General features: G+C 28.7%; 1 protein-coding gene and 1 long non-coding RNA gene across 8 annotated transcripts in view; both read left to right on the forward strand.

Annotated features, from left to right (window-relative positions):
• The window catches only part of LOC110282747 (uncharacterized), a 386,528-nt gene extending 382,992 nt beyond the window's left edge, over positions 1-3,536 (forward strand). For all 7 annotated transcript variants that reach the window (XR_015432450.1, XR_015432449.1, XR_011636063.2 and 4 more), the window contains one exon: positions 3,243-3,536. This is a non-coding gene — a long non-coding RNA (uncharacterized LOC110282747). The remainder of the gene's footprint in view (positions 1-3,242) is intronic.
• Positions 3,537-10,865: 7,329 nt separating this feature from the next.
• Positions 10,866-14,375, forward strand: LOC107457313 (transcription factor Sox-3). The gene has a single exon (XM_016075452.5). It carries the CDS (start codon positions 11,320-11,322, stop codon positions 12,433-12,435), a length of 1,116 nt encoding a protein of 371 aa, XP_015930938.1. The 5' UTR covers positions 10,866-11,319; the 3' UTR covers positions 12,436-14,375.
• Positions 14,376-16,272: the final 1,897 nt, after the last annotated feature.

Raw genomic sequence — 16,272 nt, forward strand, 5'->3', positions numbered from 1 at the left:
AGTTTGTGTCGATAAAACAGATCAAGTGCATAACATCATTTCATTATTTTCGTAAAACATATATTTTATCCCGACAATAACACGTTGCTTATTAGACTAAACTTATTGTGAATTTAAAAAAAACTAAAATGGTAGCTAAAATAAGAAAATTTTACTTTTAGTTTATCTTTCTCCGATTGTCATTTTTCAATGATGCATACAATAAGGCTACTTGTACGCAGCTCAACGTCTTAAATTAAAAATAATCGATTTAAATAAAAAAAAATTAATGATATAAATGTTTTACTCAGCATATATTTTACGAAATGGTGGTTCAGGGGATAGAGTGCTCGCCTTCCAATGAGGTGAACCGGGTACGAATCCCATCGATGCTTAGCCGATTCGAATTCCACCCGGTTCGCCCCGACCACAGTGCTGACGTAAAATATTCTCAGCGATAGATGGATCATGAGTTAGAGTCTCCTTATTATCATGCCAACCATGGGAGGTTTTCGTGGATTTCCTCTCCATGTAACGCAAATGCGTGTTGCATCAAAAAGTTCTCCACGAAGGCAAATTTCTCCCAATACCTGATCCAAGAGTTCCCTTGTCTTCTGGATTGGGTTCAAAATTACAAAGTTACGGAGCTAAACATTGGTAGTCGTAAATCCAAAATTCGACCTGCTGTTCAACGACGGTTATAAAAAAAAGCATCGGTATAGTAGTTATGAATAAAAAGAATAATCATAAAAAGAACATAAGAATACTTTAAATTAATATTATGTAATAACATTAAAAATGCACATCGGCGAAAATTAAAAGAAAATCCTCGGTGTGGAAAACCATCAACTCCATAGTTCCAAAATATTCTAAAATTATCGCCTGCCTTTTTTTATTATTTGATCTTTGCAGTAGCTGATTTTTTTTAAGGATTGCCTTAGCCACATTTAAGACTCTTACAACTCTTTAATTGTTATTATGGTATTGAAGTTGTTTAAGTGGAAAAGCGCTTGGACAAAAAAAAGCTAGAACATCCATTTTCCGTATGAGTAAAATAGATATAATATTAGAATAAAAAGAATCATTTCATCTCAGATGAGTTACAGAAACATTTCGAATCTTCTTTTTCTACTGACAGTGCTACAAAAAATAAGTGAAACAGGAGTCGATTATCTGTGATATATCATCGTAGCGTCTATTCAAAATAGCCAAGATATATGATTTCGGGATTTAAAACTAAAGCCCGGTAGCTTTTGAGACAGATCGGAAAGGTAAATAAGAAAAACAAAATCTAAAAAGTGGAAGAGGATAAGGTCAAAAGAAGAGAACGAATACGGATTTAGGGAGAGAGCCTGCTCATGCGAATAATGTGAGAAAAGGACTACCGCGGCTATTCAGGACTACCCCTCCAGTTCACCCCCTCCCCCCTCAATGCTTCTCCAGGGTCCTTTTCAACTTGGGAAAAAGCTCTAATGTCTCGTTAGAGCACCGAAGCGAAATCTTCGGCTTCTCGTAAACAAAATGCACCTGCACCGACCATCCCTACTCCTGTCTTCTCCGTCGTCCGAAAAACGACCTTTAAACTCATCCGATTAATAGGAATTCATTAAAAAAGAAAAAGAGCCGATTTATGTTTTTATTTGATGATTTTTATTTTAAATATGGCTATTTTGAAATGTTGCATAATTCCTACCATTAGTTTGTTTGCATCATCTTAACTTGTTTTCAATATGAGTTTTTAATAAGGGTAGAAGAATTTTGTTTGTACATTTAAATTTCAGTAAATAATATATCCATGGTGGAAGTAGATCTGAATTTGTTTACGTGAATTTTGTAGCATGAATTAATATTTCATGTGGTAAAAAAATTTGGATTTCATGATGTATCTTAACTTGTCTACACGATCTTACAGTATGAGTATAATATATCGTCATAACAATTGAATTTCATTTCATGCTATACCTCAACTTGTTTACACGAGTTTTTAGTGTCAGTATAACACAATATTGTTATAATAATTGAACTTGGTTTTAATTTCATGCTATACCTCAACTTGGTTACACCAGTTTTTAGTGTCAGTATAACACAATATTGTGATAATAATTGAGGTTAGTTTTCATTTCATGCTATTTTCAGTGTCAGTATAACGCAATATTGTGATAATAATTGAGGTTAATTTTCATTTCATGCTATACCTCAACTTGCTTGCACGAGTTTTCAGTGTCAGTATAACACAATATTATTATAATGACTAAGCTTGATTTTCATTTCATGCTATACCTCAACTTGTTTACGCAAGTTTTCAGTGTAAGTTTGGCACAATATTGACCTAATAAGTTGAAATTGGCTTTCATTCTTGCTATATCAACTTGTTTATATGAGTTTCCACTTTAAGTTTATGGCAATATTGTTCTAATAACCGAGCTTGGATTTTATATTATGATATATCTTAACTTGTTAACCCAATTTTTTTTTAAGAATAAGTTTAATTCCATAGTGTTCAATTGGGCTTGGCTTTGATTTAATGCTGAATCGTAATTTGATAACATGAATTATATGTGTGAATATAATATTTTCAGATAAATCGACCTTTTATTTTAATCTTTTGGGTTAACATAATAATTATAACAGTAATCATAATAAATCTTAGTACGAGAATTTTTCGCATGAGTGTTAGAAAAACTCCGCTTTCATTTTTTGGCTGAATAGAATATAACATGTTTGCATGAGTTTTTCGTATCTGATATTATTTTTAGAAAAATTGGACATTTATTTTGAATTAAAAAGCAAGCTCACGATATTTGTATAAGATATTTTACTAAGCATTGAAAATATAGCTTAAATGCTTATTGATGAGATATTATTGTATATAATGATATATTTATAATATCATATCATATCAATATCATATCAATAATGATATAATAATATATATATTAATATTACATTGATGCCATTTGCATCCAAGTTATTTTTTATCTCATTTTATTAGTTATAATAAATAATATTTCATTATTATTTTTTAGTAGTTAATTTTACTGTGCGCAAAATCGTAGAGATTTTCGTAACTGTCTCTGTTTCTCAAAAATTTAAATTGTGAATCTGAAATATAAGATTTAAAAATGCAATACTAATAGAATTTTTCGTTGAAGAAATTTGATATTTTAATTATAGTCATTTATGACTGCAAAAAATATTTTTTTGACATAATAGTTTTATTCTTTTAATGAACTATTATTTATAATCAAATATTTTTCTTTTAGGTGGGGACGGGAGAAAGCCTCTTTTACCTGGAATAAGAAGTTGCTACATACTTACATAGGACAAGGAGAATCCTTGAATTTATTTTTAATCATTCCCTAAGGAAGAAAAAGATACTCAAAAACAAGATTTAAGAGAAAAAAAATATGAAAAATGGAATCATTTAAATATGAGATCTGGAAACAAACGAAAAATTGGACTCTAATATGTATGTAAGACTGTCTATATATTTGGAAATAGCATGATTAGTGATGTAGTTTAAGAATTATTTCCATAATAAAACTATTGAAATGTAAGATTAAGTTTTCTTTCGAAGTTTGCCGTTTTATGGAAGTTAATCCTACTATTGTTTTGATGACAAATCTTTTATGATGAATCATAAAAGATTTGTCATCAAAACTTTCATATTTATCTCAGGGCAGTATACTTTAATCAGTAGAATTAAAATTTGAATTCAATCTATTGAACGTTAATTAAGCGTTTTCAAATTTAACAATAAAAAATATAATTTGAATGAATTACCATTGATTTATGATCAATTTCACATAAATTACTAATCATAGAAATGAAGTTAGATTGCATTGCTGATTAGTAATTTATGTAAAATTAATCATAAATTAATGGTAATTCATTCAAATTATATTTTGAATTGAATTAATTACCATTAATTTATGATTAATTTTACATAAATTACTAATCATAGAAATGAAGTTAAATGGCTTATCTAGCAAATTTGGTCAAGTATGAAGTTGATTTATTTTGCAATTATGAATGTGAATTTACGAAGAAATTTACAAATTAATGAACGAAGAATTACAAATAGTCCTTTTTAAAGTAAATATATATATATATTTTCCATTAGTTCAAAACAATAATTTACCTAATTAATCGATTTATTAACCAAAGTGGTTCGATTGGCAAAATTAATTTTCTTTTGCCTCAATGACGAATAAATAATGAAGAACTCCCGGTTTATATATTTTTGTTCAGCTATTGTAATTCTTCATTAATTCATTTTAAAACTCTATTTCTTAATTGTTATAGCAATGCAATAAATCTTTTACGAAAGTGACTTATTCTGCAAACAATAGAAAAAACTCATGAGGAATTTAGCACTGAATCAAATTTTAAAAACTTATGATGAATTTAGTACTGAATCAAATTTAAAAAACTTATGAGGAATATAGTACTGAATCAAATTTATATCAATTCGAATTTATACTATTATCAATATTTATATTTCAAAAATACATATATACAGTTGTTTAAAAAGAATTTTTTTTTTTTAAATCTGCCACATTGTTGGGGTTCTATTACTTCGCCATAATAATCGGTGCAAAATTGAATCATAATATCAGCACCTATCGAACCAAAATACGAGGTAAAGGTAGGGTGGTAAAATTGCATCATGCTTCTGTTCTGGTAGAATCACATTATTATATAATCAAGGTTTGCAAGTACAATTGTATAGTTAAATTTAGCACTTTATTAAGGTTGCTGGAAATGGTTCATGACTCAATGTTTGTCTTATGGTTCAACAATCAACGGTTATTTTATGATTCAACACTCAATGGTTGTTTTATGGTTCAAGATTCAATAATTGTTTCATGGTTTAACACTCGATGGTTGTTTTATGGTTCAACACTCTGATAAATTTTTAACAGTTATTTTTAATTATACTTCACCAAAAATTATTGAGGTCAAAATTTCCCATGCTTAATAGGCTGTGTGTGCAATTAATAATTCCATTGAAAAATATAATATATCAACAATAAATTGTAGATGTAATCGATTAATATATCACAATAAACTGTAGTTTAAATTTCAGTAAAAATACAAAAAATTTTTATTCATATTTAAAAAAAAATTCTATGTTATAAATTAAGCTCTTGTATATTTTAAAGTAAATATAAATATTTTGAAATCATTTATCATTATTATTCACAGTTTTAAGTTTGAATTGCCCACAACTTAAATATGTCTGAGTCTTCGGTAATCGACTTTTTTTCCCTCCCGTCCGTTGACGACCTTGGTCGGCGAGGCGGATGCACAATTTCCCGTCGAAGTAAATTCCCACCAAATCAACAGGATAAAAAAAAAGTCCCTGAAAAATTGTGCGGAATTATTTCTACGCATGACTTGCTAAAATTATAGCGAAATTTCAAGGTCTGTCATCGACTAATTGCGAACTCGACATTAGTTTGCAAAAACAGAAAGTGGTAAAATTATTTTTTAAGCCAATAGAACGGCGAAATTTTTATATTAGATTGCTGATTTTTTTAATGTAGTGAGAACTATTACGATTATGCAAAAATGGTTATTATAGTGAATCAAAATAAATCCTAATTGAAATTTATGTTTAGAATAAATTTGATGAGCTTGAAAATGAAAAGAATAAATACAAAGAAATGGATAATAATTTGTAGAATAATATTTAAATGCAATAAAAAGTATTTAATAAAAATTTTTAGAATGTTGTGAATACCGTGAAATGGTTTTATTAATAACTTGTAGAATATTATGAATACCGTGAAATGGTTTTAATCAATAACTTGTAGATTATTATGAATACCGTGAAATGGTTTTATTAATAACTTGTAAAATATTATGAATACCGTGAAAAGAGACTAAAAATATTTAGTTAAATATTATGATTGCCAAGTTCAGATATTAATAATAATTTATAGAATGTTTATTAATCCCATGAAAAGAAATTAATAATAATATTTTTTGAATCTGTTATAAAAATATAGAGAGAATATTTTTTTATTTTATTTTAGTATATCTAAAAAATAAGTATTGCAGTGTTCCATTATTACAAAAAAGATGTTTTTACGTGTTTTAATTTTATTCTAAAAAATGTTTTCTTAAAAAATCTAATTTTATTGCTAGAAAATCTATAATTAAAAAGCTTTCTAATTGATGTTACATGTCGTGCGAACTAATAGAAATTATCTATTTAGTTATTTTCATTATGTATTTTTCATTTTATTGTCGTAAAGGTAACCCGAAATTTTATTAAATAATTACAAATATTCTAATAAATAATAGTGATCATTTCGAACAATAAATCTTTTAAACTGTAAACTAACAACATGTGGGATGCTTTGAAGCAATTTTGAAAAACTTAGAAGTTCTCAGTTTTTATTTGAAAATCCTTAAAATAATAAATTACAAAATAATTCCATGTGTTTGCGAGAGCTGTGTATTTGAGGTAGCTTAAATTGCATCAAAAAAATTGAAAAAATATACTACATTTTTGGTTAATTGCATTACAAAAGTTAAAATACATGCTTTTCATGTATTTACCACAAAATTATACGAAACATATAATGAAATTTCTATTTTTATTACATTATTATTGTTTAAATTATTTTCTGTTAAGATAAGCATTAGTATATATATATTTCACTGTTTATTTATATTCAGTAGTAATAAGAAATTCTCTTTGTTTATCACATTAGTAATTATTTGTAATTTTACATTTTTATCATTAATAAAAAGCTTGTAGTAGTAATGTTTTTCATGAAAATCAATTTACATGTAATCTAGTATAACATCAATACACTAGCAACCTACCTGATATCGATACAAAAAAATTTTTTTTTAACAAAAATAGCGCTCAGACCAGCACGTGGTGGCTGAAAGAATTTTTTTTTTATACAAAAAATTAACTCTTTTGTGTATCAATCAGCATATGAATTGCTGTTTGCAATCACTCTTTCCTCTCCTTAATATCCACTGCGTGCACTAGATGGCGCTGGTAGTCTCTCTTTTCATCTCTGCTGCGTTTTCTCCTCTGTGGTCTTTAGAAAACTGAAGTCTCCTATTGAAAATCCTCCAAGATCTGAATCGACATTTGTGCGAAACTATTGTCAGGAAGTCTGACTAGAACGACAAACGCTTAAAGTAGGCCTAAACTGTTCGAAAAGCTGAGAGAGCTAATAAACGCAACGCTGAATAGGAGAGAGACCCTTTTGAAGTTAGCCTTTATATTATCAACAGAAGGTCTCTCTTTCTCCATTCTTGCAATAAAGGGGATATCTGTTGAATTCGTTTTATATAATACACCCCCTGCTCTCCCCACCCTTTACAATTCAGTGCAACAACTTGGAAAAATCACTTTGCTTCTTTTGTAGTATTTAAAATGAGATAAGAGAATTTGTTTGTTGGTATTATCTGTACTTGATTTTCTCGCGTGCCATCAAGTGTCGGCGGTATTTAAGAAAAGAAAGTGAAATTTTTATTCCATTTTTATTTTTAGGAAAAAGGATAAATGGAAATATGAACACTTTTGTAAATCTTTTCAATGAATTCTCTTCTTCTTTTTTTTTTTCCACAGGTCCTTTTGTGTAGTATTTATTGACTCGAAATTTGAATTGATAGTAAAGACTTCATTCATGAAGTTTGTGAATGAGTTGTAGTGAAATGTAGTAGCACGTGGCTTTTTGTTAGCATTTTCCGCTTTATTAGGTGCAATACACTTGTGTTTACATTTGGTTGAACATATCTGGTTCCAAATGATCGGTTAATTTTGAGACGCTTTGAGAATAATTCTCTCGTAGAACGAAATCTAAATCAGGTTATTTTTGTTACTTAAATTTACAGAAAACGTTACCCACCTATATGCATCAAATATTTACCTATCTATATGCTTCAAATTTGAGACACGTAACAGTAATTTTCTCGAATAATAAGATTTAAAGCTCACGATTTATTTTTTAAATTTATGTTAATCTAATTTTCGAATTCCAGCTCGCTATACCCACTTATAAACATGCATCAAATTTGAGACATGCAAATAGTAATTTTCTCGTATAATAAAATTTAAAACTCGTAATTTATTTATTTAGTTTTCTTTTTTCTTTTAATTTACTCAAATCTAATTTTCGAATACAAGCTCTTTAAAGCTGCCCATAAATATGTTTTAAATTTTAAAAACATTAACATTAATTTCTCAAAACTACTAAATTTAGAGTAGTTTTTTTGCTTGATTATTCTCAAATTAAAGTGTTAAGCATTATACATAAAGTTCTCTGAAGTCACTGATAAATATACTTTACCCAAAATTTTTTGCTAATTGATAGCAGACTAAGTTAAGCTTTTTATTATTATTTCTTAAACTCTAAATGCTTTTACTGTCTGTCCAGATCTAAATAAATAATAAGTTAAATATTAAAAAACATTTCGTTAGAAATTGATTTATAATACGTTCACATTTGCTGCATGGTGCTAATCTGAGTAAATTATTTCTTCCTTAACTTGATTTTACAATAAAAAAAAGGTTAAATTTAAACGAAATGTGTTTAAATTTAACGTCTAAAATAGTTATATCCACAGTATTGCGGTTAATGATGCCAAAGAAAAATTAGCTCAACATAGAAATGAAAAATTTTTTTCCGTCTATTTTTGTCTACAAAATTTTTAGAACTAATTGCGTGTTTGTTTTAGTAAAAATCGAAGTTTTAAATGCGTGTTATAAAGTTCTCTGAACGAAACAGAACTTACAATAATTTTAGTTTACTGCTTTTCGCTATTTTTCTAATTTTTATCTGCATAATTTATCCGAATTTTAAGTTTTCTTATATTTCTATTCAATATTCTTTTGTAGATTTCCATGCATCGCTACGAAAATTTATTTACTTGAAATAAATATAGAATTCAGTTAATCAAGCTTTTTTTTTTTTTTTTTTTTTTTTACCCTTTTAGCTAATTCTATATTCAGGTTCATAATATCACAATAATCAGATTTTATAAATAATTTTCTTTTGAGAAGTTAAAATATTAACTTTGTTAAAGCAATAAAATCTTTTAATCAGCGAAAATATAGTTACATTGGATTGCATTTTTTCGTATGACGCATAAAATAACACTGATTTTTTTCCCACTTATAAATGGAAATTTTTTTTCTTTGGGTTGCTTAAGTAAATAAATCTAGATATGGATATAAATCAACTATTAGCTATCATATTCTAAGCAGATGTCCCTACCCAATATAATTATATCAATATTGTAGCGTATTTATTTAACAAACAAGCATAACGATGTTTATAAATCTAAAAATTCTTTGGTAATTATTATCTATGGTAGCTGGATTATCGTTCATTAAAATAAAATATCCATTTATAACGAACGATTGACAAAAATAATCCAATCTTTAATATATTTCATTTAAAAACTGACATCTCATTTAGTTTATTATTTTTCATTTAATTTGAAGTTGAACTTGTGTCTCTGGTCAGATTTGTACAAGCGAAGTCACTTATGACAAACTCTGTTACAATTATTGGGATCGCTACATAACCAGAGCTATGGAGTCGGAGTACAACTATTCAACTCCGGACTTTCCTTAGAGCTCGACTCCAGCTCCACTAATTAAATTTCAGCGAATCCTAAAAAAATATTAAAATTATAAAATAAACATCAATTTAAAAAATTGTGTATTTCTGTTTTATTGCTTTTTTTCTAAACAATCTCAGTTAAAAATATTTTATTTAAAACTGAATTTTATATTATAACAAAGCACTTCAAGAAATAAATTTTAAAAATTATGTTTAAAAAAATAATGAAATTGTGTAAAACTATTATAAGAAAAAACCTAGATTTGAATTCTAATTTTAAAGTATTTTTTATACAAAATTGTTACTATTTAATAAAATTATAAACGTATACTTCAATAAAAATATACAGTTTTAAATAACTATAGAAAATTATTAAAATTTCATGAAAGTAATGCATTAACTTTTCAAAATTGATGTAATTTGAAAAATATTTATAAATAAATAAATAGGTTATTGTTAAGAAAAATTCAGTACGACAAATTAATCGAAGGAAAATAAATAAAAAAAGGTTTTTTTAAAAATGTATATTATATGATTTGTATAAAAACCATAACAGAAATAATTATGCATATAATTCCATTCGTATCCTATTTTTCGTATCCTTTTTAATTAATGCACACAATTTTATGTATGATTGCGTATTTTAAACGTATATAACAATTACTCCAAATTCAAGCTGTATAAAAAGAAATTTAAGTACAAAACTACATTTTCAGATAAATGTTATTAAAATAATTTTTAATTTATTTGAAAATGTTATCATATATATGTATAATTACATTTTGTTATATATACATATATATATATATATTATTAGTTAATATATTAACAATATATAATAATATATTAATAGCTGCTGTATAGGTTGTAAGTGTAAACTGTACTATTGTCAGTGAATTAATGTTGTGAGTGCATACTTTTCAAAAACAAAGAATTTATAAATTTAAAGAAAAAAGAAGAAAAAATCAAAAACATCTCTTGTTGGATTTAATTTTCAAACAATAACTCTCTTCGTTGAATAAAATTTCTTAACTTTTCACCTGAGGAGAAAACGTTGAACTGTAATTAAATTTGCTATTCCATGTAAGAAAAAAAAAAGATTGTACAAAAATTACTTTTGAAAGTAATTTCGAATTCTTAAAAAAAGATATGAAAAAAAAATAAGATCAGGGAAAAGACCCCGTAAAATTATTTCCCGTACAGTAGTGTTTCATCTTTCCCCACCTGGCACCGCCTCTTAGCAAAACGTCACATGACGTAACGAGCCGGTTCTTGCCACGAAACCCGGAAGCCAATCAGCACCGAGTAGGCGGTTCCCGTTGATAGGCTGGTCTGGAGAATCGATATGCTAGCCGAATCCCGTGAGTTTGTTTCAAACTAACCTCGGAGAGTAAAAGACGCTCGTATCGACGGAGCGCTTTTTCAAAACCTGAAAGCGACGTGTTATCTGTTTTGACTCCGGCTTTTGAGAACGACTTCGTGCGCTGATATTTGTTTACATTCGTGCGCCTCTTCATCGAGCGCTTTGATCAGTGAACTTGATTTGTTTCAATATTGACTTTTTGCGTAGTTTTTTTTGTAGAACTGGCGCAAAGTGTGTGACATTTATTTTTCGTACCAAAACACGGATTCAAGCTCCACCATTCGGCCCTGTAGTAGCCAGTACTGCCAGCAGTGCTGCAGCCCGCACTCGCTGGACCAGCAGTCAGACGCGGCCAGTCCCCTTGTCGCCCCAGTCATGGATAGAGATTATTCTGCCTACCATTTTGGAATGACCCACACAGGGGGTCTAGATCCGTCAGATTTGAAAGTTGGGGGTGGTGGAATGGTTCCACAGCACCACTCCCACGCCACACATCCATCTCAAACTCACCACCATATGACCGCAAGCCATCATTCTCCGACAGCGATGACCAACAATCAAGGCCACCATCAAACTTCAATGGGTTTGACGAGCAACGGTGGTACTGGAGGCGGTGGCAACAACAATAGCGGCGGCAACAACAATAAGAAAGACGCCGAACGAGTGAAAAGACCGATGAATGCCTTTATGGTTTGGTCACGTGGCCAGCGGCGCAAGATGGCTCAAGAAAATCCAAAAATGCACAACTCCGAGATCAGCAAGAGGCTCGGCGCTGAATGGAAATTGCTGTCTGAATCGGATAAAAGGCCATTCATCGATGAAGCAAAAAGACTGAGAGCTGTCCACATGAAGGAACACCCTGATTACAAATACAGGCCTCGAAGGAAGACCAAAACCCTGATGAAAAAAGACAATCAGTTCAAGATGAGTGGTGGATTGATTCCTGGTGATACACGGCCCTCGTCGGGTGCCGTTCCTCAAGTTGGCCGCGACATGTACTCGATCAACGGCTACATGCCCAATGGATACCCTAGCATGATGCATGAAGCAGCCGCACAGGCTTACAATCAGCATGCAGCTTACAACTCCCACATGTCAAACACTGGACTGTACTCTCGTTACGAAGTTCCCCAAATGCACACACCTATGACCACCTCACCGTCTTCGATGTCCATACCTTACATGAACGGTAATTCTAGTTACTCAATGCCTATGTCCTCATACGCGTCCATGCAGTCCTCGCAACCCATGGGGGGCTCCATCAAAGCAGAGCCCAGCTCCAGTGGTACAAGCAGCCCGAGCTCGATGCCCCCCATACCGATCTCCAACTCACGACCCCGCTGCAACAACGAGTTACAGAACATGATTATGACTTATTTACCCCAAAACGATGCATCAGACCCAAATGGTCTGAATAGACTTCAAATGGCTTCACATTATCCAGGAGTAGAAACACTTAGTTCTGGTACAATGCCCCTCTCTCATATGTGATTTTTCAAACATACAACAAATATACATTTTTATTGTGAAAAAGACTTGTACAGATTTAAATGGACACTGGCATTACAAACTGTGTATTATTGCTGGACTGCTGATGGCATCAAGGCACGTAAGTAGCCTTACAAAGTTTTTTTTTTTTAGTTGTGAAAACAAAAAAAAAAGTTTTTTAAAGAGACTTTAATCCAAAGTTAGCCTTAGAACTGCATAGTTGTTATCATTATCATTGGTTGAAACTGTTAAAGACTTTGTGAACTATTTAGTTTTAAATGTTTTTATAATTGATACCACGTTCTATATGTTTTAAAATAATTCTTCATTAAAAAGGAATTAAAAAATCAAAACAGTTTTTTTTCTTCTTAAATCTGAAAGGCACTTTTCTAACGTTTTTTCTTATCTAATTATTTTTTTTTTCAAAGATAGATATTTATCAATATTATGTAAACAGTGTTGATTGTAATGAAGTAAGGTTTTGCTGAATGCAAATATTTATGAATTACGTTAGTATGAGTCCGACATGTAATATAGTATATAAATTTTGAAAAAAAAAAAGGCATGAATGTATTATTTGTACATAAAAAAGAAGACTTTTGTGTGAGAGAAATTAAATTCCCATTTTATCTTGCACATCAATGTGATTTGCCCCTTTTTTCAATTGAATTCTATTCGCTGCTGCAACATTGGATGTCCTAAGTGCAATATACCGCGAGCCGCTGCAAACGTTCTTTTTTATAATTAGAATTTATTGCGGAGATCTCGCGAATATTTTATTGTATTGCAGAAATAATATTAAAACAAGTTCTTTATTGCTATAAGCTTAAAATGATTCTTTTTAATATTTGAAACTGTCTATATGAGCACTACGAAAAGACAATACTTAAAGTAAAAAGAATTTTTTTTCACATCTATGAGTCTGATATAATCATAGTTTTGCGTTTTGATATTTTATATCTACAGAATACATAAAATTTGTGTCAATTGTTCCCTAAAAAGTATTTTTCCGTGCAAAATTTATAATTTCCTTTTTGCAAAATTAATAATTCCCTTCTCCCAAATTTTCATCTGTGTGAAATTTATATTTCCTGAAAAATATTTATAGAAATGTATTATTATTTATGTGTATAGATTATATAGTCCCAGTTTTTAATTTTTTATTATTAATCAGTTTTGATTAGTAGACAATATTACTTGCGATTTTAAATTTTTCTTTTTATTAAATTAAATTTTAAACATTTATAGCTAATTCATAACGATTTTAATGTTGTGAAGCATACGATCAGAATTGTTCACGTAGCACTCTACCAAAAATGAATTTTTCGGAATTCATATTTTTATCATATATTTGAATTTCATTTAATTCTAGCATTAATTTTTATTTAATGAGATTAAAAAGTTTTAAATTTATAACATTTTTCTAGTGTTTTTTCAATAAAAGAAATGTATTTCTGTATTGAACGTATGTTTTTGGGAGAAAATATACGTTTTTCATGTTCTAGAAGAAAAGAGATCTTAATTTATTTTAATGTAACAACAAAAGAAAATGCATAATTTTTTTTCTGCTTTTCAACAAGTTTGATTGCTACTGTAAAGGGTAAATATTTTTATTTTTTTGAGTTTATCAATTTTATTCCCCCCAAAATTTTTTTAATCTCAATTTTAAGTTTCAAATGAAAATTTGGCAGCGAAGATTCTTCTCTGAGATGAGGAGGATTTCCATCTATTTTTGCAGCAGCGAATTAGATTCGAACCCATGGTTTTGTGTTCCCTCATCTGTATTATACTGCCATTTATTGAAAAAAAGACTTTATGTTTTATTTGTTCAATCATCTGTAAATAGTCATATATGTCCTTGTAAAAATTTCATTTATGACACAATTGCTGTGTCCTCTTTCTTAGTCAAGAATACTTTAAAAATAAAAAAAAATGGCAGAGAATTATCTGAATTTTTTCTTTGTGTTTGAATACTTTTACTTTCATTTATTAGTTCATATTTAGTTCAGAACTTTCTATACGGGAAAGAATTTTTCTAAGTGATACAAAATAAAAATTTCAACAGAATCGCAAAAAATATGTTTTAGTATAAGTTTTATTACTAGTTTCAACATAACTGCTAAAGATAAGTTTAATCATATGTTTTAACTGTTAATGAGGATTCAACGTAACTGCTGAAAAAAAAATTTAATACAGGCTTCAATATAACTGGTATAAAGGAGTTTTATTTTAAATTTTATTATAAATGCTAAAAAGCAATTTTATTAAGAGTTCTAACATAACTTATATTTAGTTCAGAACTATCTTTGCGGGAAACAATTTATCTGAGTAATACGCATTAAAAATTTAAACAGAATCGCTAAATATATGTTTTATTATAAGGTTCAACATAACTGCTAAAGATAAGTTTCATTATATGTTTCACCGTAATTGCTTATGAGAATTTCTGTAAGTTTCAACATAATATCCAAAGAAAAATTCTATCATGAGTTTTAATATAACTAGCAAAAAGGAGTTTCCTTATAAATTTCAATATAAATTCTATATTTAAATTTTATTATGAGTTCCAATATAACTTATATTTAGTTTAGAACTATCTTTACGGGAAAGAATTTTTTCTGAGTTATACGAATTAAAAATTTCAACAGAACTGCAAAAAACATGTTTTATTACTAGTTTCAACATAACTGCCAAACAAAAGTTCTATTACAGGCTTCAATATAACTAGTAAAAAGGAGTTTTATTATAAATTTCATTATAAATGCTAGAAAGAAATTTTATTATGAGTTCCAACATAACTTATGTTTAGTTTAGAGCTATCTTTACGGGAAAGAATTATTTATGAGTGATAAGAATTAAAAATGTCATTATAACCACACACACGAAAAACAAAAGTTTTAATCTAACTGCTAAACCTACCTTTCATTACATACTTCAACAAAACTGCTAAAGAGAATAAGTTTCAATATCAGTGCTAAAGAAAAATTTTATTATGAGTAGCTGCTAAGAAGAAGTTTCATTAGATGTTTTAATATAACTGCTAAATAAAAGTTTTATTTTAAGTTTCAATATGAATGATAAAGAAAAGTTTTGTATGCTTTTTAAAAACTGCTAAATAGAAGTTTGGATGGAAAAAAAATGATTTTTTTTTGTGTTAAAGCTTTTATTGGCCGTTTATTAGTCAGTTAGTGTTAGTTACCGAAAACATTAGACATAGCATTTATTTTCTACTAGTTACTTATTTAAATTTTTATTAAAAGGTCAATTATGAACTGTTTTTAATGTATAAAAGAACAATTATGTTTTGCTCACTTCAGTTTCGAATTGATATCAAACGAGGACCGAATATTATGAATAAATTAGGCTAGTTTCCAAATAATATCTTGTAACTGTATTAATTATTCTGAAAGCTAACATAATCAGCTTGCTGTTAGGTTAAAAGTAAGTGAACCTAAAATTAATCTTATTATTTTAGTTTGCAGAATAATTAATGCAGTTTGTCGATGTTATTTACCGATGAATTAGAGGATTAATTTACAAATGTGTAATTTCTCAAAATTACAACTGAAAAATTGATTTAAAAGTTGTTGGTTAAGTTAGATGGTTAGGAATATCAATACTATTTGCGAATTTAATTTGCTAACATTTAGTATGCAATTGCTTGTCAGTTTTTCTAACGCACAATTGTAACTAGTTATCGTTTCTGATTGCAATGTATAGTTTTATTTTAATTTTAAATGTTAACATTTTCCTAAACCATATTAGAGAAGCTTTTTTTTGTGTCTAAAAATCCACAAGTAGTTTTCACAACAGAATTAGCCTTTTTTTAACGTTAAAATA

Source organism: Parasteatoda tepidariorum, chromosome 3 (assembly GCF_982258835.1).
Source record: "Parasteatoda tepidariorum strain Cologne lab strain chromosome 3, Ptep-v5.0, whole genome shotgun sequence".
Classification (NCBI taxonomy): domain Eukaryota; kingdom Metazoa; phylum Arthropoda; class Arachnida; order Araneae; family Theridiidae; genus Parasteatoda; species Parasteatoda tepidariorum.